The sequence below is a fragment of the Sceloporus occidentalis genome, unplaced genomic scaffold (assembly GCF_023333645.1).
Source record: "Sceloporus occidentalis isolate IW3139 unplaced genomic scaffold, rSceOcc1.0.p SCAF_23, whole genome shotgun sequence".
NCBI lineage: Eukaryota > Metazoa > Chordata > Lepidosauria > Squamata > Phrynosomatidae > Sceloporus > Sceloporus occidentalis.
The window spans coordinates 1,646,875-1,669,931 of NW_028317003.1; the positions used below are offsets into that span (position 1 = coordinate 1,646,875).

Sequence of the window (23,057 nt, forward strand, 5' to 3'; positions counted from 1 at the left end):
TCTTCTCAAGAAGTCTGCAATTCTTTTATAGCTGTGAGAAAGGCACTGATAGCATAATGTTTTGTTTTAGCTATGGTATTCAAAATCAATATTAATTTTTTTTAATTTATGTCATGGAAGTATTTACAAAATAATTGCTGATTCACCAAAAATCTACTTTTTCAAGTAACAGAGGCAACTCTCCAGATCAAACTTGGCATCATCTAGTCCACTCTAAATGTGACTTTTAGCCAAGCCTTTTGTGTATAAAAGCCACAGTGTCTCGCAACAATGTGCTAACAGCTTATGGTGGGACAATCTGAATTACACATGTGTAGATGTGTGTTTTCATGTTGTTGTGTACAAGTACAGTGAGAGAAGTGTGTGCTATTGCAGTCTTAACGTTATCATTTCCCTTCTGCAATGTATTAGAAGAGCACAGCAAAACGTGGATACATCAGAAGAGAGCCTCTGGATTTGTGCTGCGTTTGGACGATACATGTTCTGCACCATTCTATGCTACACCACTGTCGTGATACCCCTTTAGTTAGTGAGCGCTTAGCAGCTGGCGTTCGGAACGTCAGTCACAAAATTGTATGATAAATTGGAGTCTGCTTGCACTTTTCTGTATTTCGAGAGCTTGCCTGAGCTTGGAGAAGCTGTCGTGATACTCTGTCCAGGGGTAACATCAGGTGATGGATCACATACAGTAATATTTTTCACATATATTTAAAATATGACAAGCGCCAGCTGCTGTTCTCATGTGTAAATAGTAGACCATGAGGCGGATAATTGTATCGGGTGCCCAATGTTTTATGTGGTGATGTGCTAATAGACAGTTCCTTGTGAATGAGCTACTGTTCCTCTTTCCTACAAGGGCCTAGGAAGAAAAAATGATGTATGCCATTTGGAAGAGTGCGGCTATTGACTGTATTGAGAGCACATGTCCCCCCAAAAAAGCGAATTGTGATCTTTTCACCAAAATTAATAATTGATAATATTAATAATACTATTAATAATAAACTAGCTAAAAATAATAATAATAATATAGCTAGAATGTGCCAGTTCATTCAGTTACATTTTTGTTTCTTTCTTTCCTTTGAGCATTGAGCATTAATGTGTAGAATAGGTAGGCCACTGTCTCTTCTGTACATAGTTTTGATCAAAAAGTATCGGTGAGATCTGAAGAAGATTGTTCTATTATGGTTATATATGGTGTAAACATAGTCGTTATAGAATAACACAAATGTAAGAGCTTTATTTGATTTTCCTGTCTGGTTCATTGTTGGTTGCTAGATAACGTTGGTCCAGCCTGATCATAAGGCATTGGCTGGTGACCTTGTACACGGGGGTATCCAGTTCAGATGTATTTTTATCACCCTGAGATGCAGCCTTTTCCAGTTAGAGGAGTTACAATGAATTGGTGATTGTCTTAAGTAATCATAATGTTGTCACGTCTTCCAATGAGTAATGTTAGAAAGGCAAGTTATAAGGAAACATTCATACATTACTTAAGAAAGCTCATGTTTCATTGGAACTGCGTGTAGGATATTGTTATGTAACCTATGCAGACCTTGATGTGCTCTTTCCAAGCGATAACCTCTCATTCCGTTTACCAAAAATCTGAAATTGTCAGAATTCTCTGATTAATGTCTATGTTGGAGTATCCCAGAGATTTACCGCAAGTGTTATTTGGCTGTCTCTGAAGTGCACCGTGTGAAATCATTGCAATGAATCAGCTGGATGTCTTAGGAGGTTCCTCTGTGTTTAGAAACGGGTTTTGAAGTTGGCTTTAACCCATTCATTTTTATTGCAGATCCCCCTCACCTGTTTCCTGCTTTTCATCCCCCTGTGCCAATAGACGCGCGGCATCACGAAGGACGTTACCATTACGAGCCGACCCCCATTCCTCCACTGCACATGTAAGTGATAGCTCTTTTACGGCTTATAGCACGTATGAAAAAAATAAATAAATGGAAAGCAGGCGGTGGCATTATCAGAGACATATAAATGAGATTAAATTGTACAAATAGAGTATACTGTCATTTACTTTAAACTAGCACATTTATTTGTCTTTAAGTGAGATGTTAAAATTCATTGGTGATTTCTGATGTTTCCTACTTGCTATCCTGACATGTAATTGAATTTATTTACCAACAATGCGGCTCCTGATTATTTTTTTAACAAAAAGGTACCAGATCACCTTCGTCTAGGGATTGGCCTAGTACGATTGTTTGTGCCATTGTTTGTTGCGTTACACACTCATGTAGTTTGAGGTCCATTGCAATGTTTACTGTAATGGTGATAGTAATTATTGTCATGTAGCTGTCTCACAGGTCACACAGCTCTGACACTAAGCACTGGACTGAAGCAATGGTGAATTTACAGATATTCACTAAACGTTTCCAGCTTTACTACTTACGGATGCATGTCTAAACAATATCCCGTTTTTAATTCCAGTTCATTAACTCATGTTCCGTTTCAGACTAGGTCCTGGTAAATTCCATCTCAGTGGATCATAGCTGTGATGGGTTAAGTTTACCTTATCTATAGTTCCCTTCGCACACAGTACATTACATAATGCCAGCAACCCCATGCTGCACTGAAATACTATATAAATAGCTGCTTTAAAATTTTGCCAGGCTCTTGTTTGCGTATTCCATCTTTTTGTCATTACTTACAACTCTATAATGATGTCGTAGTAGAAGAAAAATGAGGTCCTTTTCTTAAACAAGTCCTCCTCTGTGAGCAGAATTAATTGATATTAGCACTGCTAACTGCATTCTGTTTAACACACATAATGATGTTTGCACTAGCCTGCCATTACCAGGCTGCAATTGCCGGGAGAATTTACCGGAAGGTACTTAATAATTCTCAAAATACAAAAAAGTGAAGCGCAATATTCTAATTAAATATAAGTATTACACCTTCTGGTGAAGTGGTGCTGCAAAAACACAGGAACAAACTCCCCAAAATGTTCCAAATTAAATACAATCAAAACCACACAAGTGTCTGCGCACCCAAATAATAAGTGAGTAAATTATACGTGCAACACAAAAATAATATGTACAAAGACACCCTTCCAGCGAGAGTTCCCACACACAGTATCCAAAAGGTTCATATATAAAAGGAAGAGAAAAAAGAAAGAAAAAAAATTATGGTGTAGTATATCAAAGTTCGTCTTAAAAAAACGCTATTAAGCAAATCGGACCCTTACAATTTAAAGGGCATAAATATGCCCATACATAGAGCGTAATGGTCTCCTTAGGAGTTTCTTTATCTCACACTGGTACTTGTAGATAAAGAAGGTAGGCAGCGGAGGGGAGTAGGTAAAAACGATAATTTTAATGTATAAAAGAAAGGCAAACTTGTTGTCCTCCGTTTCGGATGTTACAGAGTCCAGGCAAACTTCGTAGCAGCGCTACCACAAAGAGACGCCGTCTTAGTCCTCTGATCCACTTCCGTAACGCTACTCCTCCTCCCAATGTCGTCAACACGGTGTACGGGTTTCGCTTATCGCTTCATCTGGTGTGGGAACTCTCGCTGGAAGGGTGTCTTTGTACATATTATTTTTGTGTTGCACATATAATTTACTCACTTATTATTTGGGTGCGCAGACACTTGTGTGGTTTTGATGGTACTTAATAGTTGCCCAAGATGAATACGGTTTATGAAATGCAAGAGTCCTAGTTGTAACTACATTTCAAATGCATGCCCAAACACTTTTAAAGAAATAATCATTTAATCGTGATTAATTGTCACATGACACAAAATTAGCTACTGATCAGTTGAAGTCACAGAACCTAATAATGCTTATTAAAAGAGTCTGTGTTGTATTTATGTCATTGAACATTCATAGAAAAGAATAAAGCGACCGATCTGCTATGGTTTATTTACTCAACATACGTCTAATTATTGTGTTGTAGAAGTGGAACAGCACCTTTAAAAGTCAATGCTTTTTTTTTTTTTTCACGCACACTCTGTATTTAACGCTTGGACAATAACAAACCTTCGGATAAATCAGCTAACGATCAGGTTATCTTTAATTATTTTTACACAAGAGATCATTAAATGTGACCAGGTACGTCGCTTATTGCAGAGCGTCCTGTGTTTCTAGTTACAGGCGAAACACTAGTAGTGTTCAAATCGCTGCTTTCCTTAGACCAACAAACCCACATTAAGATTAAATTAAAATCTCATACAGTGAAATATGTTTGGTGTTAGCTGGCTGACGCCTAATTTGCTTTTGAATGAACAAATGAACCTGCCTTTTTTTCTAGCAGCATACACATTGTTAGAAGAATTGCAATTACAGATGGCAATAACCCTTAATCCACGATCCATGTACCATATTGGTTATATTCATATTTTTATATTTTTAGAATTACATGCAGTAAAGTTTTGTTTTTAGGATAAGAATAAAGACAGTAGTGTAATTTCTAAAAAAATAACAAAATAAAATAAAAAAAAAGATATTTCTACATGGCTTTCTCTGTGTGTATGTACAACATATAGCTTTCATTTTCATACATGGGAGCTCCCTGGAGTTAGCCCAGAGTCTCTGGGTAAAGCCCTGCTTCCAGGGACTCTCCTGGGAAGTTCTCTAGTATGGTCATTCCAGATGCCATATAATGTGAGAATATTTTAAAGGTAATATTTTCTTTAAAAAAAGTTCACTGGTTCTTTTTCATGTTTACCGTCCTTTGTCTATTCAGTAATTACAGCCTGTCCATTAATGTAATCTGATACTTGAAACAAATCTTTTTTTGTGTTCTAAGATGAGATTGATAAAGAGCATTCTAAAGGCATTCCTAAAAAGAAAAGTCTATCTGTACGTATACGGATAAATGCATGACAGGGCTTACGATTTTAGAGATCAAGATGTGTTGTTGGATCTTAAGCGTCAAGAAATGTGCGCTGTAAATATAGTATACGTCTAGAGGCCTGCCCTGAACTCCTTGGACAAAACCCCTGTGTTCTTTGTGCTTCAGTCAGCAGTATTAGATATTAACCAATGTATTCACAATCAGTGAACCAGAAGCAAGCTGCTTCTATAAAGACTGCTGTCAGACCTGTTGCTGTGGCCGGTGAGGCACTGAACTGCAACAGACTTTCTCCCGCGCACAAAGCTACCTCTCATGACTAGAGCGGCATTGGTGACTGCTGAGTCCTTATTCCCCCAAAGGAAAAGTATAGAATTTGCAGCCATAATTGTTAAAGTGATTTTTATTTACAAAGTCTCTAAATTGTTGTAGCTGGCAGGCAACTTTCCTATTTTTACCGTGAGGAAAATGGACACCATTCATTCATGTACCAGAACCCTTCTTAGGTTTAACTACTCTGTTAAATACAATAGGAAGATTTGGCTTTCTCCTGCCACGTACTACAAATATGGGAATAATATTAAGGGCACTTTCGTTATGACGGAAGGTATGACTTTCTTACAAATTGAAGTGAAATGGTACGTGGCTACCATGGTCTAAGTCCATGAAATGAAGCCAACAATGCATCCAATACAAATGCAAATATGCCCCATTTATTTTGAACTTACCAAGAGCAGAGTTTTCAGAACCTCAGTGTTTCAGCATAGAAGAACCTGTTGGAGATTTGAGGCATGGCAAACAAAAGGAACTCTTTGAAAAGAGGGCACATTGTGGGAAATGCAAGAGCCTTCTTAACTCCAGCTCTCAGCCAGAAGAAAGAGTGTCTTTATATACTTGGTCAAGGCTACGGGTGAAAGTCAGCCATGTTGAAATATCTTTATTCTGTTTAAGAAAGACAAGTGATGTTCACCGCATAGAAAGTGTGGTTGATAATTCTATGTCTATTTTGGGCCATCTACCACCTGTGTTAAATAACTACTATATCTATATTAAATAATGTCCTTTTTTCTTATGTTTAAAATGGGTTTTATTTGATAGTACCTTAAATGTAAGCGGCAAATACAACAAAAAAACAGGTAGTTTCCGGTCCTCTTCCTTGAAAACATCCAATGTTTTTTATTTAATGTGAACCAAAGCCAGACATTCTACTTCATGTCAAACTCCGGAATGCACTTTAAAAATCAGTGCAAATATATCATGGCAAGAGATCATAGAGGTATTAGTCAGAACACATATCCTGTAATAATTTTTTTAAAAAAATGTAACATATTTTAAAAATTGTAGAAAAAAAGGAGTAAAATCAAAAGAGAGTAAGTTAATAATATTGTAGCGTTCTTTGAAGTAGAAAAATGCAGTTTGAAGCAGGAGTGTCAGCTCCTTAAGTCTGTAAGCCGTTCCCATTAGACAATCGTCCATGTGGTATGGGATTCATATGATTTCATTATTTTCTTGGTATAATGGTCTGCTCTATGAAAACTATCTGATCTCTCTCAAATATGCATTTTATCTTTTTTTTTTTATGTGGGTTATTGCACTTAGTTACCTGGTGCCCACTACAGTCACCTAATTTCGGAACACACAAACGCAGCGTTATTGAAGAAAACATAGACTTTCAGTATACATTGTTAATTATGTTGCTGCCAATTGAGAGTTGGCATGTTTTGGGGGGTATGTGACTGGATAGCTTTACACTCCAAATGCCATAATGCAGTCATCTTGTTGGCTCTATCACACGTAACCTTGGCATTATTCTATCATTGCAGTGTAATAAACACTTTTGATTCAGCCATTCCATGCCACACTTGAGAACTGTGGCAGTCTTCCTATTCAGATGTCTGTATCTCTTGGTTACTTGCAAGAGCCCCTGTGGTAATTCTATGTTTTCCTGGAGTCGACAGCTTCTTACAATTATTATTCCTAAGACTTGCTCTCTACTCTCCCTGAATATTTACTTGCATGAACGGTGTCCTTTTATGAGGCTTTTGTAATCAGCTCTCCCAATAAAGTTCCAGCTACTCAAGTGTTTGGGAAGGCCATTGTTATTCAGACTTTGGTTTTCTTTGTTGGGCTGTTTATTTTTTTTCCTCCCTTCCCATAGGGATGCCTGATTCCGTTCTCTTCCCTCGTTCTCCTAACAGCCAGCTTTTTTCTGCATGAATGACATTCCTTGGGGCGCCAACCCCTTCATTCTTGTAGAGGGATTGATTCCTGCCTATTATATTCCTTTCCACTTACAACTGTCCCGGACCAGTAAAATGCTTTCTAAGTTCTCCTTACACTCTATAGACAGCTAGATTTCTTGCTTTCTGTCAGCTGGATTCAATGGCCATTAACCTTGTAGATTCACATAACTCCAAAACACTACAACACCAATTTTTTACCTAAATGAAACCAGATACAGATAATTGGATGATGCTAAAAAAAGATTCCTACAAATGCATAACATGCCAATAAAAATAAACCCAATCTCTTTTAACCAGATCTTATTTGGCTCATCCAGCACATGTTCTTATGCACACAGCCCAATGCGCTATAATTGATTTATTTAATGAGGGGATTTCAAAATAAGCCCATGACTACAACATTATCTTCCTTGGGGCGCAACATAGACTGAACAACTGAATATATGACTGTGATATTAGACTATTTCACCTCTTGGCAGAGACTAAACCGTCATTCTGCTGTATGAGGAGAAGGTAATGGCATTGCTCTATACCATACAGTTGACAGCCTGCAACTCCAAAGGACTTTCATGCAAAGACTACCTTTAATACACAGTGGAGCTCTTTTTTGACACTCTTTTTTTGTGTCATTTGGAAGACATTTCAAGGTTTATTGAATAATAGGTTATAGCATGTGATGATTTTGTTAATTTGAGGTGAAAGTTATAAATGATACAGCCTCCTGCCAAGGTCAATTACAACCTACCAAGGTTGCCAAGATCACAGAACCACAAGAGAATAAAGCTAGCTCCCTATATGTATTCAGTAATGACCACTTGACACCCACTGTTATAGATGCAGCGAGCGACTCTTGGGCAGAGTTTGATAAGCCATTAGGAGGTTATCAAATTGCAGTGCAGCTCTTCAATATATTCTCTAAAAAAAAATAGAAGACAAAGAAAAAGTATCAGAGGTGAAAAGGTTAAGCAAAGGGATGAGGAAGGGAATAAGTGCAGGTTACATACGCCGATTTCTTTCTGGCGTCGTACAGCGACACCAAGCACATCCACTCCGCAGCTAAGACTTCATGATTAATGGTGTTTATTCTTGACAGAAGCCTCCTCTATTTATCTGCAATACAGTTTAGCGATTTTATCAGTCACCTGAATGGGAAATATTCAGTCATACCAATATTGCAGTGTAAATTGAGTAGAGTCACTTTTTATTATATCTCACAGCCTTATCATCCCCACAGTAATTTTCTTGCGGTGGCTTGATACGGAAAGACTGGATTTAGCTGTACTTGACACAAAGCCTCTTCAATTTCCACTGAAAGTTCAGCTTGCTCTTAGAAATGCAAAAGAAAAAAAAAACTACCTTCCTCTTATCCAAGCAATTTCAGGATTTGAAAGAATACAGATAAAGAAGCAGAGAGCTGGATGGGACGCGTCGATGTAAATGTGGAAATGTCTAATAGCTGTAAAGTGACTTGTGAAAAGGTCCTTCAGTATTATAACTTTGAGGCTGGCTTTAAAGCGTTTTGCCGCGCGATACGTAGCCCTCAGTTTGTTCTAATCAATCATGATCCTGGTCTGGTCTCAGTCAAAGCTTTATCCTTCATCATTCAGTGGAGCATTAACGGCTATATAAACCCCAACAAATCAATGAAAAAAACCATATTTGCTCCCCATCGTACAACTGAGGAGGATGAAAACTTTAGATCGGTTCTCATTCTGGCAACAAATGTAAAAAAAGGCATAGCCATGGAGCGTGCCAAGTCATTCGCGAGGCGTCACACATTTTCATTTTGTTCTTCCAAACGATGGTTTATGTTAATCAACATATTTAAATACATTGTAGTAGCAGCTGTACCAGAACACTATTAAGTTAACTGATATTTGAGATTTGAAATATCTATATTTACCGTATTTGGCTCTTTAAGGCATCTAGATTGTGCCTTAAAAAGAGAATCCTAAACAAGAATCTCCAGCCACATGAATCCATCATTTGAATCATTCTGGTTTTCAGGTGGTGATATTAACATCTATTTTCCAATATAAATTGGTAAGTAAATGCACAGGACATACATTTCATGATTATAGCCATACAGACAGTTTAGTTGGTATTCTTTTATTATTAAGTTAATGTGATAAATGCATAAAATATGCACAATTCTAAAATAATCTACGACGTAAGTTATTTTTCCCAAAGCAGTTCAGATTCAAATGCTCATTAATGAGGTTAACAACAATAATTCACGCTACTTTTTTATATTAAATGCTTTCCCGTTACACACATTTTCACACGGTTGACATTTAGGGTAAGCAGTTTCATTTTTTGGTTGTTTGTTTAATTATTTTTCTCAGACAGGCTTGTGTTAGCGCACACCTGGAGTGACCGCATGCCTCCCGCTTGCAGATGATAAATCATTTTGCTGGTTGGGAATTCTGCATACTTTTGCACTTACCTCAGCATCCTTATATCAGGGCTTTGACTTGCTGAAACAATGGAGCCTTATTCCCGAAAACAGTCGATTTGAGGCAAGAAGAATTACCCCTGGTGTTCTTAAATGGGAATTACCCCCTGCAAAAATGGTTTGGAAAAACTATTTTTGGTCGCGAGTGCTGGTTAAAATTGCTTAATTAAATAGCTGTATGCAAACTGTTTTCTGTCAGTCGGTGACATCTGTCTGAGCTTTTAGCTCTGTTGTATATCATGGGTAGCATAGATATGACAGTTCTCACTGGACGACTTTGCCACATGTATAGTGATATTGAGTAGCTGTGTGTATTTTGGTGCTGGAGTAGGAAGAGCAATGGCTTAAAACAATCTATTGCCGGAGCCTAATTTATCATTTATATATTGATTAGACTGGCTACTACAGTTGTACAATGCATTGCAACATCTGTGTGGATCTTTAGGTGCTATTTAAAAAAAAGATGAATTAAGCAGCACAATATTTTCATTGTACACCAAGTCACACGGGGGCTTAATTATCCAGCAGACATAATTGCCGTCCAAACCAAATGGATACCCCACTCAAAAGTCTACTGAATGAACATGTGGTCTAGTGTGTCCCTAAGGACAAGGCACAAACCAAGCCTACTTATTTAAGATGCCACAAGACCTTTTTAGTCCTAGAAAGTTAAGTGAAAAATCACAGTGTTGCCTAAAACATGTCATTAACCACATAAGTAATTAGGAAACACTGAGACTCTTCAAGTTGCTTCTTGACACTCCAGAAAACTGCATCAAAAGTTTACACCTAAATGTACCATAATAAATTAATTCATAAAAGATTCAGCGTGATTATGGCGGGCAAAAATTGAGAGGCCCTACACCGCACACAGTACAGCCACCAAAATAAAGTACACTTATACCAACACGGGCATGGTGAAAACAGTCTTGCTTTGAATTCAAAAGTCTCTTTAAGAATTCTATGTGGCAATATGCAAATCAGGACACTGGGTATGCCGTTTTTCGATTCGCTACCTGTTCCATGCGCCCAATATACCGGGTATTTTATACATAGCTGTGGACAAAGTGCTGCAGCATGGCTTCCTAGCCACCAAGTGGCTCAGCAGTGGTCATGGTGAGACTCTCCACCACTGTCGATTCTGTAGACTTGTCTCCACCGACGCAATGGTCTAAATAATTGTCCCACAGCTCCACACAAGCTGAACTACACAAAGGAGCAGTTCAAGTGAAACAGAAACTAGGTTAAAAGATCCTCAGAGAGGCTCAACCATGGGCCTCCACATAAAACACTATACCAATTTCACTAGTGTACATTTATAAGAGAATTGCAGGTGTGAGATTCCCTGAGGCTGTTTGACAAATTAATTGCTTCCTGGCGCATTTGGTTTCACAAAAATCCCATTTTCTGTCCAGTTTGCCCAAGTATAATTTAGAGTGGTTTTCTTTTTACTAGATATATAAAAGTGTTCCTTTTAGCGTCTTTGCTGTTTTATAATGATATAATTAAAACTGTGTATAGGAGAAGACATTCTTCTTCCGTAATAATATGCTTTAGGCCCTGGGTAATCTGCTGGTGATGTATAAATAAAATGTAATAAAAATAATCATTAAAATAATTATGGAGTTCTTCATTTTTTGTTAAGTATCTTTTGAATTAACTGATTATAAATGCATTCATTGATTAATTAAGATTATAATGGGTCTTTAATAGTGCTTAAAATGTTCCGATACAACCAGTAGGGAAAGCTCAGAAACTATGTTATGTGTGGTATATTTTTACTGTTAGCCCGTATTCAATGCATGGGTTTCAGTGCATTTTAAAATTTGTATTTTATAGGAGTTCGAAAATAAGGCTGTCTCACTTTTGTCCTCCACGAGGTCGATGCAAAAAAATAACTCCTTGGTATAGAAGTATAAATATGAGATCAAGTAACTTTATAGCCCAGTGAAATGTTGTCTGGGCAGCAACCCTGTTTAAAGAAATAATAAAGTTCTAGTCGTAGACATTTGGACAGGTGCGTAGTGTAAGATAATAAATGTTTTTTTTTATTTATAATGCAGCAGAACAAACTGAATCAACTGTTAAAAAGCGTGCAACCTCGGACGCTCCCTCTGCTTTGATGAACTATCTATTTAACATGCTGAATATTCTGATCTGTAGCTGTTCTTAATTTGTGCAGAGAATATCAACAAGTTTATATGAGTTTCAGATCAACTAGATAGAGAAGGAATGAGGGAGACTAAAGACACATATCACATCCACCATACATTCGCTTCTTAAGAGATAGAGTTCTCCCAGGAATAGCTTTGATGTTTGATTAAGATATCTTTCTGTCTAGCCTGGGAGACATGGAAGAACAGACTCTAACATTGGATTCTGGTCTGCCGTGGTGACATCTGCCAGTTGTAACCCTCGCAATTATCAAAACATCTACTGCGTTCCGTAGCGAGAAAGCCCTCTGTCTTCCTCGTACATGTTGGACTTTTTTTCTTTCTTTCTTTCTGTCCCATGCCTTTTAGCTATATTGATACCATTCCATTTCACACACACAGGGCAGAGAGATGGCATGTTTTTATAGTAAGGCCGAGCTATTAACCTTAGCCGTGCCGAACGGAACCCTTTATCAGACTTAGCACAGGTCATGTCTAGCCAGTGGATTTTCTCTATAAATGTTTCAGAAGATTTGTTATTCCAGAAGGTTTGCTATTTTGTTTCCTGTTTGTGGATTTTGCTCTCCACCTGAAGTCATTTTCAACAGACAGAAACAGAGCTAATTAAAACTATAACATTTTGTGGGAATTTCAGCGCTTTTTTGTACTTCACATAAATTAGGCAGATTTTTTTCCCAGTTGTTTTGATTGATGCTTGCGTTTATAGTGTCTTAACAGCTACCACTGGATGTATTCCTCGCCAGAATTAGTAAAGCAAACAGCACGTTTTATCTTTAAAATCTTGTAAAAATGTATTCATGCTTTATACTTTATTCTTAAAATAATAATATGCTGAAATTATCATGCAGATTTATTACATGGTTGTCTTTGTTACATTTAGACATTTTCTTCCTTTTTTAGGTCCTCTGCACTAGCAAGCAGCCCAACTTATTCAGACCTTCCATTCATCCGTATATCTCCGCATAGAAACCCTGCCACCGCATCAGAATCCCCCTTCAGCCCTCCGCATCCATACATCAACCCATACATGGATTACATCAGATCCCTGCACAGCAGTCCTTCCCTTTCCATGATCTCAGCCGCACGTGGACTCAGTCCTACTGATGGTAAGATATTTGCCAGATATTGAGTTCTTTCTTAACAGCCAGTTTTTTTTAGGGATCAATGAAACATCTATTTCTTCTTAATCTACTTTGGGGGCAGCCAACCAGTAGCCCACCAGCTGTTCCCGAATTAAAGTTCCCATGTTCCCAGCAATATTATCATTGCTGTTCTTTTTTCTTAATGATGTTGGAAATATTATTGTTGGCATACTTGAGAATAGCAAAATATTAATTTAGATTTAGCCTTTAGTCACTACAATATTGTCAAAATACATATTTTTCCCAGATCTGGGCGCCGGGATTATTCTGGAATGCTAACCATCCTTTCTAGAGCTTGGTCTTTTTTTGTCATATTAGCTTTCCTGTTGCATCAAATAAGGTGGTTTGGACATTGGACACATAAGGGTTATGTGCATGCATTGCCTAGGACGTAGCATATACTGTGTTTCACGTTAAAAGTTTTGAAGTTTATTTCTGGAATGCTGTGTTTTTCAGTCCCTCATGCTGGTGTTAGCCCTGCTGAATATTACCACCAGATGGCCCTGCTCACAGGCCAGCGCAGCCCGTATGCTGACATCATTCCTTCGCCAGCCACTGCTGGCCCTGGGGCCAGTGCCCTTCATATGGAATATCTTCATGCCATAGAAAGTAAGTAACGCAATCCTCACTCATCAGAAACTCATCAGAAAATACCATGGGAGTAAAACATTATCTTTTTTTAATGTAAAATGCAGTAGGTGTATTTAGAAATACTGTATTACAAGTGCTCTCTTGCTCTGCTGAAGTGTACAGGTTTCCAGGTTCAATGGTGTTTATCTCTACCTAGTCACAGCATTCCCGTACCCCATATATCTTCATTAAAATCGCCTATCCCCTCCTAGCTCAGCTGCACCTCTTCTGTCAATATAAAGCTAAGGTAACTTCCCAGTTAAGAGTCCCGCTTCTCTTTGCCAAGTCTTATATATTTATCACAGTACTCTCTACCAAGTCAGTTCCCTTTTTGCTGCCTATTATTAAACAAACAATCCTAGGAATCCTAGCAATTGCCGTGTTTTTCAGTTAAACTCGGTTAGTTAAATGATAGGCATGTTTCATTTTCTCGTACATGTTTTCTTTTACCTGTGTGGAAATCTTAAATGTTGTACGATCCGTTTTCCTGGTTGTTTTCTGGGAGTGATTCCAACATCTAACAGCTTCACGAGCGGACTTTGTAAGAACATCAAAGAAAAACTGGGGAAATGTTCAAATATGCTTGTCCTCTCTGTATTAGACATTTCCATCTAAGACATTTATCATGCTTCTGAGTTGCATGAGAGAAGCCTTGGGAAATGCAATGTTTAATCATAAATTCTTTTGGCCCGAGTCATGGCAAGTCTGGCATAGCTATAGATATGTTCTTCAGTTGGAAATATTTCTTTATTTTCCTGTTTTTGTATAAAACAGCTCATGTTTTAAGCTCACGAGTACTACACGGTTATCAAATCCACAGCGTCAACAGATTATAGCACAATTCATGTTACATAATGCATTCAAAACTGTTTTGGTGCCATTGAGTGATATTGGCAGCTGTCTTCGGTCTAACTTATTCTTACAAAAGTTTTGTAAACTAACCAATAACAATCAGCAGCTTTAACCCCTTAAGCACAATGGGCGGTGCCTAACCCCATTGAAAACAATGCATTTTGAGCCCGTACATGTACGGGCTTTGTCATTAAGGGGTTAAACATCAGTACATAGACCTGCTTAGTTTACAGAGCTGTAAAACATTGGATTTAGGAAAAGATCCACTTTAGTGTGTTCTCTTTACTAAATACTATTCTTAAAGGGTCAACTTCCTAGGAAGCTCATTAAAAAAGGGATTATCGAATAAATGTTAGACTAAACTATTCTACAAAGCAGACAAAGAATGCCAGACCGGAGCAGACAGGAATCAAATGTCCAGCCAAAAACGCTTTCCCCCTTTTTCTTCATTATGCTCTTTTTGAATATAAGTGCATATTTTCAGAAACTACAAATTAAGGAAATCCAATAGCTTCGGCATTAACTATAATGGGAATCGTTGCTAATTATTAAGGCATTTAAAAGGAAACGACTACAAAAATAGAAATAATAGTCTAAATGGTATCAAGAAATCAGTTACAAAATGAACTGGCCACATTGGAGATTGTATTTTCGTTGAAATGCTTTTGCCTGCCCATTCATGTAGACAGTGTGTGTAGCTGGCAGGGACAAACAACCTCTGGCACTTCACTCGATTACTTAACGGCATCCCAACCAGATTTTGACTATACATGGCCACCGGATTTAACTACTGCTTGCACAATACACATATGAAAGAAATGATTTTATAAAAGCGGCATGGACTCTTAGGATATAGGATTCCACCAAAAATGTTGCAACATTCAAATTGGAGACCCCTACAAGGTTTTCAGTAACGGAATGGAAACAGAATTTGAACTGTGACCAAAATCAGAGCTTATAGCACAGCAGAGCTATGTGATTAAAAGTTAGACTTGCAGTGGCATGATACCTGCAAACATTCTACATTTGCTTACCCTTAGATTTTTAGAACTAGTCTGTTAATAGCTCTTCATAAGTATGCTTTGTAGTTAAGTACAATTTCTTGTCTTTTGGACTAACTTTAACTAAACAAAACAAATATCTATAATCTAGCCATCTATATTTAACATTGGATTTCAATCATGATGTACACATATTAATGGGTAAGCTTTCAAGATCTGCCCATTCACCCTGAGAGTTGAATCTCAGCTTGAAACTCAGGGTCAAACCCAAAAAGATTCTTACTAAAACAGAGTTGCTCCTGCAGTCATATGTACATGACACATTGATGCATAAATCCCATCTTCTTTACCGATTTGTATTCTATAGCATCATTAACATGAAGTGATATATGTAATTTTGCAATGCCCCCTTCGATCGGTCTTTATTTTCTTCCCACCATACCTTTTGGTGGGAAGAACACATTCTGGGTTTACTTTTTTTTTCCTTTTTAGTTTAGATTCTGCATCAGTGCGATCGTCTTTTGATACTGAAGGAAATCAGACATTGAGACATTTAGCATAATTTAGCTAGCATTCAAATGTTACCCATTATCTGGTGAAGTTTGGCTAATGAGTAATTTTAAGCTCTCAATGGCATTTTCAAAATAGAGAATAAAAAAGACAGGTAGGACAATCTCTCATTCTTCTTTTGATAATAATGTGTTTAGGCAAATAATGAATGTTTTTGTCTGCACGCAGGATAATTTTACGCTTTCAGTGTAAAAATCAATTAAAACCATCCTAACCGGTCAGAGGGCAGGAAAATAAATTAATTTTCTTCATGATATATTCTAAGTGCGCCATCATTTATCACACTGCAGATGAAAACCCTCTTACATTCTGTCAGACTTTTTATTTAGAAAGGCTCTGTGATACAAGTAAGGTTTGCTCGAGTACATCTTTCATGGCTCTGAAACTAAGCAATACATTTAGGTACACAGAGGATCAAGTTGCGAAGTAAAGCAGAAAATCACATAGTAGAAACATGTTTCACGATATTTGGTGAGAAAGTGGATACATATACATTTACATGAAGCCAATAATTATAAATCCAGCCAGTTACAAAAATAATCTGGTGCAGAGATTATCATATATAACGATGATTCCCAGGATGACCATAGTTAGAAAATGATGATGAAAAAGCGCCCTAAGTACATGGAGGCCAAGTTTCTTCACCACATTGCCTTCATTGAAAATGAATGCAACCCCATCCTAAGGTATTCAATCAGTTTGCTAAGAAAGGAAAGGGTTTCCTTCATGACTCTTAAGGACAACCAGGTGAAGCCCTGCCCGATGAAAGTATTAAAGAAGTGCCCAGTGCACCTGATTCTGATCAGCTGAGGAAGACCTTTTCTGGACTTGAGTCCATACGCTCATTTAAAGTAGGAGAACATGTGAGACCAGCCAGCTACAAACTCATTTCTGAACTCCAAATGTCCTGAAATAACAGACTGTTGAGAGAGTGAGACATTACTTATTTACTGTGTTATTCCGGGTTGTTTAACAGTTTGATCATCAACAAAACTCCAAGGTAAGCTGACTCCATGCAGCTGCTCTGGAGCATCTTACAACTATAACAATTTGAGAAATGATCTCTCTTGTCAGCAGCAGCATATTTTTTTGTTGTGAAATAATAAATAATACTAAAATCTGCTGACCTGTACACACATTTATCTTGGGAAGGACCTTATCCTGTAGTGGGTTGACTCCTATAGCATGCCCATGCCCATACGTAGAGTATAGGAGCCCTTTTCCCACTGACCGCAAACTAGTTGGCATAAAGCCAAAAATTAGACACGTTAATAATGAAGTGCCTGTGGTTGTTAGGCTCATTATGGGCTTTTACATAAAAAAGGACAAGCAGATTATTATGTCTTGTGTAAATAGACATGGAATCTAGTGTAGTTTCTGAATGGCGCCAGTAAAAATGTACCTTATGTAAACCCTGTTTAATTGTTTGTTTTGGGCTGATTTCTTTTTTTTCTTGTCAGTTTCACTTAACATACTGTATAACATCCAGTCTTACCAAATAGTTAATTGGTGACTGCACCCCTTTTAGCACTTTGCACAAGAATTGGTCTTTATACATTAGCCCCACGATTATGATCTCTTGATCTTTTGACAGAATTTAAGTTACTTACTAAAAGTTCTCCCTTGGATTATACAGAGAGTACTTAATGCTAACCATGATTTTGTGCTAATGCTATGTTAGGATTGCAGAAGGTATTTGGGTTTTTCTTATCAGAAGAACATATCTACATACACAGTTTTCTCCCCCTTAAAAGTGTGAATATTGCCTGCGTCAAATGAATAATAATAAACCATAACAAGAAGTTAAGTTTGTGACAGAACTATAAACCAGTACAAATAAGAAAGAAACATAACAAAAAATTCTATAATTTGTAGAAAATTAAAGTAACATTCTTATGAGAACATTTATATATATTTTTTTTTTCACAATGGCCGCTTCCAGAAGCTGCCCGGAATCCTCCACTTGTGAAACCAGTTCGTTATGTAATTAATGCTTGTTCAATGAGTGGGCATTTTTCATTGGTAATTCAGATCCTGTGGAATTTATAGGAATAGGAGAAGTCCCTTTTATTCTTTACAAGCAGCATCTGCCTAGCTAAAAAAAACAAAACATTTCAAGCAGATAATCATCACTGCCCATAAAATAAATCCTAGAGTGTTTGTGTTTGTAGTGAGCACCAAAGTGTTTATTTAAACATCAGATAAATGGTATCCACTATGGAAAACTAATGCTAATCTCCTCTTCGACAGCAGGAAGACTTTCATTGGGTTACATGCCATGAGTGGTTGAAAGGCACCAGCTCCATGTCATTGTATCTCCCTCTCTTAAATTGGAGATAGGAAAACACTTCTCTGTTAACATTAGCAGAATTAATTTGACTCCAGGAATACCAAATGATATCATTTTATGTTTGCAGAACTGTACTGCTTTCATGCTTTATATTTCTTACACACTTGCCAAAATAATGTATATTAAAATGTTATGAAACAATGTTATAACACGAGTCCTTCATGTACATAAAGTGTTTTTTCCAACAGAAAACGTATAATTTTAGTCTGTTCTGCTATCTACTAGAATGCTGTTTTGGGACAATTTCTGAAAGTTGATATCTATTGGTAGATTAAGTATTTGCTTTTTTCAGTGTAGGCTTTTCGCCGCAGTCTCTTAGTCACTTCTTTTTAGTAAGTTAAAAAAAAGTTAATCGGTTTATTCGTTTGAGGCTTTTGTTTTTAACTTTTCAATTGCCTCTAGGCTCCATAACCCATGATTCTGTCCTCCGTCACGGAAGGGTTAAACATTCTTCTGCATTGTGTCAGAATAACCACACTACAAGAAAACCCCCAAAACAATGGGGCTGTGATTAATATAGGGTGGCATGTATCTCAATCTGAACCTTAGTTTATTTTCAGCTCTACTCATTTGCTAGGGAAGGCATGGGCTTGTTGGTAGTTTGGGGCCCGAGCACCGTCTCATCACTTGTGGTGAATTAATGATGGGAATGTTTCAGCAGCCGTCACATTCATAAATCACCAGAAATGAGAGGGCTAATACATAGGAGTCTTATCCTTTTGTTTAGCAATTTATCATGTTGCTTGCACATTAATAAACAGAGCTCCCCTGAGGAAAAGCTTTGTGAAGATCCATTTTTCTTCCTAATTCTCCTCAATTGTAGCCAGTAGATCACAGGTGGAAAGTGAAGGTACTTGTCATAACCACTCCTTGTAGAGCTGTTTTGTAGGAAAAATATTAAAAATAACTTTTTGCATTTATTATATCTAAAAACATTGACGTAAGCATCGTTCACACAAAAGCATTGAAAACAAATCTCTAATCAACGTAGGTTCTTTTGAAAGTTAGAGTGCCTAATGTTCATAATACTGAATTGCAATGTGCAAAGCAAAATTTGGATTATTTTTGGTGTCCTGTAGACCAGCATGTCATGGCTACAGGTGTACAACAGATTGGACTCCGGGATTCTCCAGGATGCCATTATCGTGAGGCGCGAAGAACATTCATTAAAACCCACTCTGATTCCAAAATGTCCATAATTTGCTAAAAACCTGTAGAATTCCATATAACGCGTTCATTTTTTTATTTCTTCCCAGGCTCCAGGTTCCCCAGTCCCCGGCTTTCAGCCCGGCCAAGTCGAAAGAGGACATTGTCTATATCACCTCTCTCCGATCATAGCTTTGACCTACAGACCATGATCCGAACATCTCCAAACTCTTTGGTCACAATTCTAAATAATTCCCGAAGCAGCTCCTCAGCCAGTGGGTCCTATGGACATTTATCAGCAAGTGCACTAAGGTATGTATGATCCTGCTGAGGTGATACACCAGTGCCCATATTCATAGTTTTAATTAGTGTAAAGCCGTATTTTCCCTTTAGTTAAGTCATACATATTATTTTTTTATTCATATTAGATCTAAAAAGATCATTTATACTTGCACTCGATAAAACCACACTTAACAGTAATAATACATAAAATTGTTGTGATAGCAATGCTGTGAAATTGATGCATCTGTGATATCATCTTCATATGACATCTTCATAAGTCGTTCAAATAATTAGTGATAGCAGAAACAATATTATAAAATGTGCTATTTCTTTAAGCAGGGAGAGTAGTCTCTTGTAACTTATTACTTAGGAAGAAAGAAAAATGAAGGAATATAAGAAAACATAGACATTGTATTTATATAATTATTTTGTTATCATTATGATGTCACTTTACATGGCTTTGACTTTTATACACAAAGAAGTAGAAAACCAGACAGAATGCTTAATACTTTTAGAAAGGCACAGGATAATAATCAAATAAACTCGTTTTTGAGATCACTGTAGCTCCTGATTGTATAAAAAATGTGAGCAAACATGGAAATAAATATAAGGTATAGGTTTTGTGTATTATGTGAGGGTTTTTTCTGCATACAGCTGTTTCCGGATAAATTCCACAGCTGGGACCAGAATGGCCTTGTTAACAAAACTGCCACAAAAGTTTGGTTTTCATTTAAGATCCAGTAATGTTTTGTTTTATTATTTTTACATTAGTTGGGTTAGCTATTTGAAACTCCACATCCTAATGAAATTACAATGCTGTTCAGTGACGCCCCATTAGATGTTCTTCAGAAGCCTGCGTTTCAGTCCCTACGATGCTTTTACACGCAGAGAGGCTGTTTTTGAGCGTTTTCTCTGTTTCATATTTGCGATGTACAGCCGGCTAGCACACTGACCTAATCTGGGAAATCATAGGATCCTCGTACAGCTAAGCATGCTTCATGTGGAACGGGAACCGTGCCAAAGATGACTGGTTACTCTTAATGTTTTGGTGTTGTAGACCTGTTGGTGCTGACCTTTATCAGTTCATAATAGTGACTTCTCAGCTCAGTAGAACATCAACAGTAACTCCAAACCAAACACTCATCTTCCTAAGAGAATTGCTTCTTATTCCCAAATGTATCCAACCACAGCTCCTACTGGGGCTATTCATTAAGAACAATGACTTAAATATAGGAATGTGCCTTATTATCATTATTAATACATTTAACAATTTTGTGACACTGTAGTTTCTAACCTGACAATTCTAACCATTGAAAATTAACTCCTCACTATCTGAGCAATTTTCAAGAAGCAAGATATTAACTGTTAACTGTCCCAGCATGGTTTCTTATCATAAGATCATATATATACTCTGAACTTTAAAAGTATGTATCATGTGGCAATGTACAAAACACATTTAACACTGTTTTAGGCATTGAAATTATTCTATCACTGTATTTATGTAAAGAAAATATATATATATATTCGGGGTTTGACTAACAGAGCACATATTGCATTCAGTAGTTTTTTTTTTTTGTGATATAAAATAATCTGTGTAAGTGTAAATCCTGTGTTATTATCAACTGGGGGAAATGTGGTCCAATATTAGATTAGTTTGATAAATTCTTCCCATCAGCAGCTGTCAGTAAATCCTTAATGAGCTGCCTGTCTTCTTATGAAAGGGTGATTGAGAGCCTTAGTTTCTCTTTTTTTTTTCATCCACATACCAAACCATCTTTTCCCCTCATTTCCAGTCTAGCTAACTAAACAGATTACTCAATGCACCGAGGAACGGCCTGTCGTATATCGCCCAGTCATCAAATCATATTCACCGTGATTTTGCTAACCTGTTATATACCTAGAGCAAGATATCACTATATATCTTTGGATTAATTATTTTTTTCTGAGGGCAGTGAGATCAGATCCTTGTTAAATTAGTCAAAACTGAGGAACAACTGCTGCATTTTGGTAGACTTCGAAGTTTTTGTTTTATCCTCCACAATTTTATTTAGTTTTGTATCATATATATATATATATATTATTTTTTTAATTATTATTATTATTTTTGATTATTATTTTATTTTCTTCCCTTTTTTAATTTCTGCCGTGAAAAATTTGCCTTTTCCAAATATGATCCTAATAGACTTTATATAAAGAAGCCCTTCGTGATGTATCTCTGCAATGGCTTATTTGCTAGCAACGCAGGACTGTATTCCGTATATCAACATATGACATTGTTTCTGTGCGTTTGTTAATGAACAGAACAGGCTAGTTATACTTTGTAATATATGTTCACTGAAAGGACTAGGGAGCATTAAATCATTGTGCGGTGTGATGAATGGTCCGCACCGTACATTGAAGAATAAATTGAACAAACTGGCATGGAACTCAGTGAACATGAAATCAGCTGTTAGAAGAAGGCTTGTGAACAAATTTCTGAGGCTGATATGCATCTTTTGATTAATGCCCTATCAATCATCCGTACAGGGTTACCTTAGTAAAGTCTGGCTATAATCATTCATGGCTCTTTTCAGTAACACTGGCAGGGTCTATAGGCTTGTAATAACTGAACATTATTACTGATTTCCTTCCGAATCTCACCGACGACACTTACTGCATTTTTCATGGTTTACATTTTGCATTCTAAAAAAAAAAACGTTACATTATACAGTGAAAAGAGTTTTCTTCTGGCAACATTCTCCGAAGGTATTCCTAATTGTCTATTTGTCCTAAGCGGCAAAAAAAAACGAGCAACTGGTAATAAAAAATAATGCAATTACTGCAAATAAGTCCTGTTTTGGAAGGTGCTTTATCAAGAAGCCGAAATAATGAAGATCATTGGAATCACGTGCTTTAATTGCTTAATTTCACTTTAATTATAAAGCATGCATTTTTAACCTAATGTATTAAAAGGAGGTGTATTAATTCTGCCAGCTTTGCATTTGCATGAAATTGGCTACTAATGTAAAAGAATATTCTGTAGAAACACACAAAGCTCCCCGGACAGCTAATGCCCGCAGCTGTGATATTTCCTTATTAACAGAAAATAACACAGTGACAAAAGTATAACGACTTGTTTTATATATATATATATATATATATATATATATATATATATACACATAAATGTATAAATAAAAATATAATAAATAAAATGTTTTGGTAGGTTGAATAAATATCAGTTGACTACAAAGTCACCCAAACATTAAGAGTAAACAAATGTGTTTCTCCTTGGCCATTTAAAAACTTAAGGGGGAGGGGGAAGATTATAATATTTACCACTATGGGGTCAAAAATGGACCATAAACCATCTCTCTTCTTTCTCATTACATGAGTGCATTATGAACACAGGTACTTGTTCCTGCTGGCAC

At 36.9% G+C, this 23,057-nt stretch overlaps 1 protein-coding gene across 4 annotated transcripts in view; it reads left to right on the forward strand.

Annotated features, from left to right (window-relative positions):
- The window catches only part of LOC149300676 (transcription activator GLI3-like), a 96,261-nt gene that overhangs the window by 46,568 nt on the left and 26,636 nt on the right, over positions 1–23,057 (forward strand). For 3 of the 4 annotated variants that reach the window (XM_089484777.1, XM_089484778.1, XM_089484776.1), the window contains 4 exons: positions 1,796–1,901; positions 12,575–12,780; positions 13,273–13,425; positions 19,476–19,677. In XM_089484777.1, the coding sequence (XP_089340903.1) occupies positions 1,796–1,901; positions 12,575–12,780; positions 13,273–13,425; positions 19,476–19,677 (667 nt within the window). Of the gene's footprint in view, positions 1–1,795; positions 1,902–6,253; positions 6,256–12,574; positions 12,781–13,272; positions 13,426–19,475; positions 19,678–23,057 lie in introns of all 4 variants that reach the window. The other variant, XM_089484775.1, reaches the window with a different exon arrangement.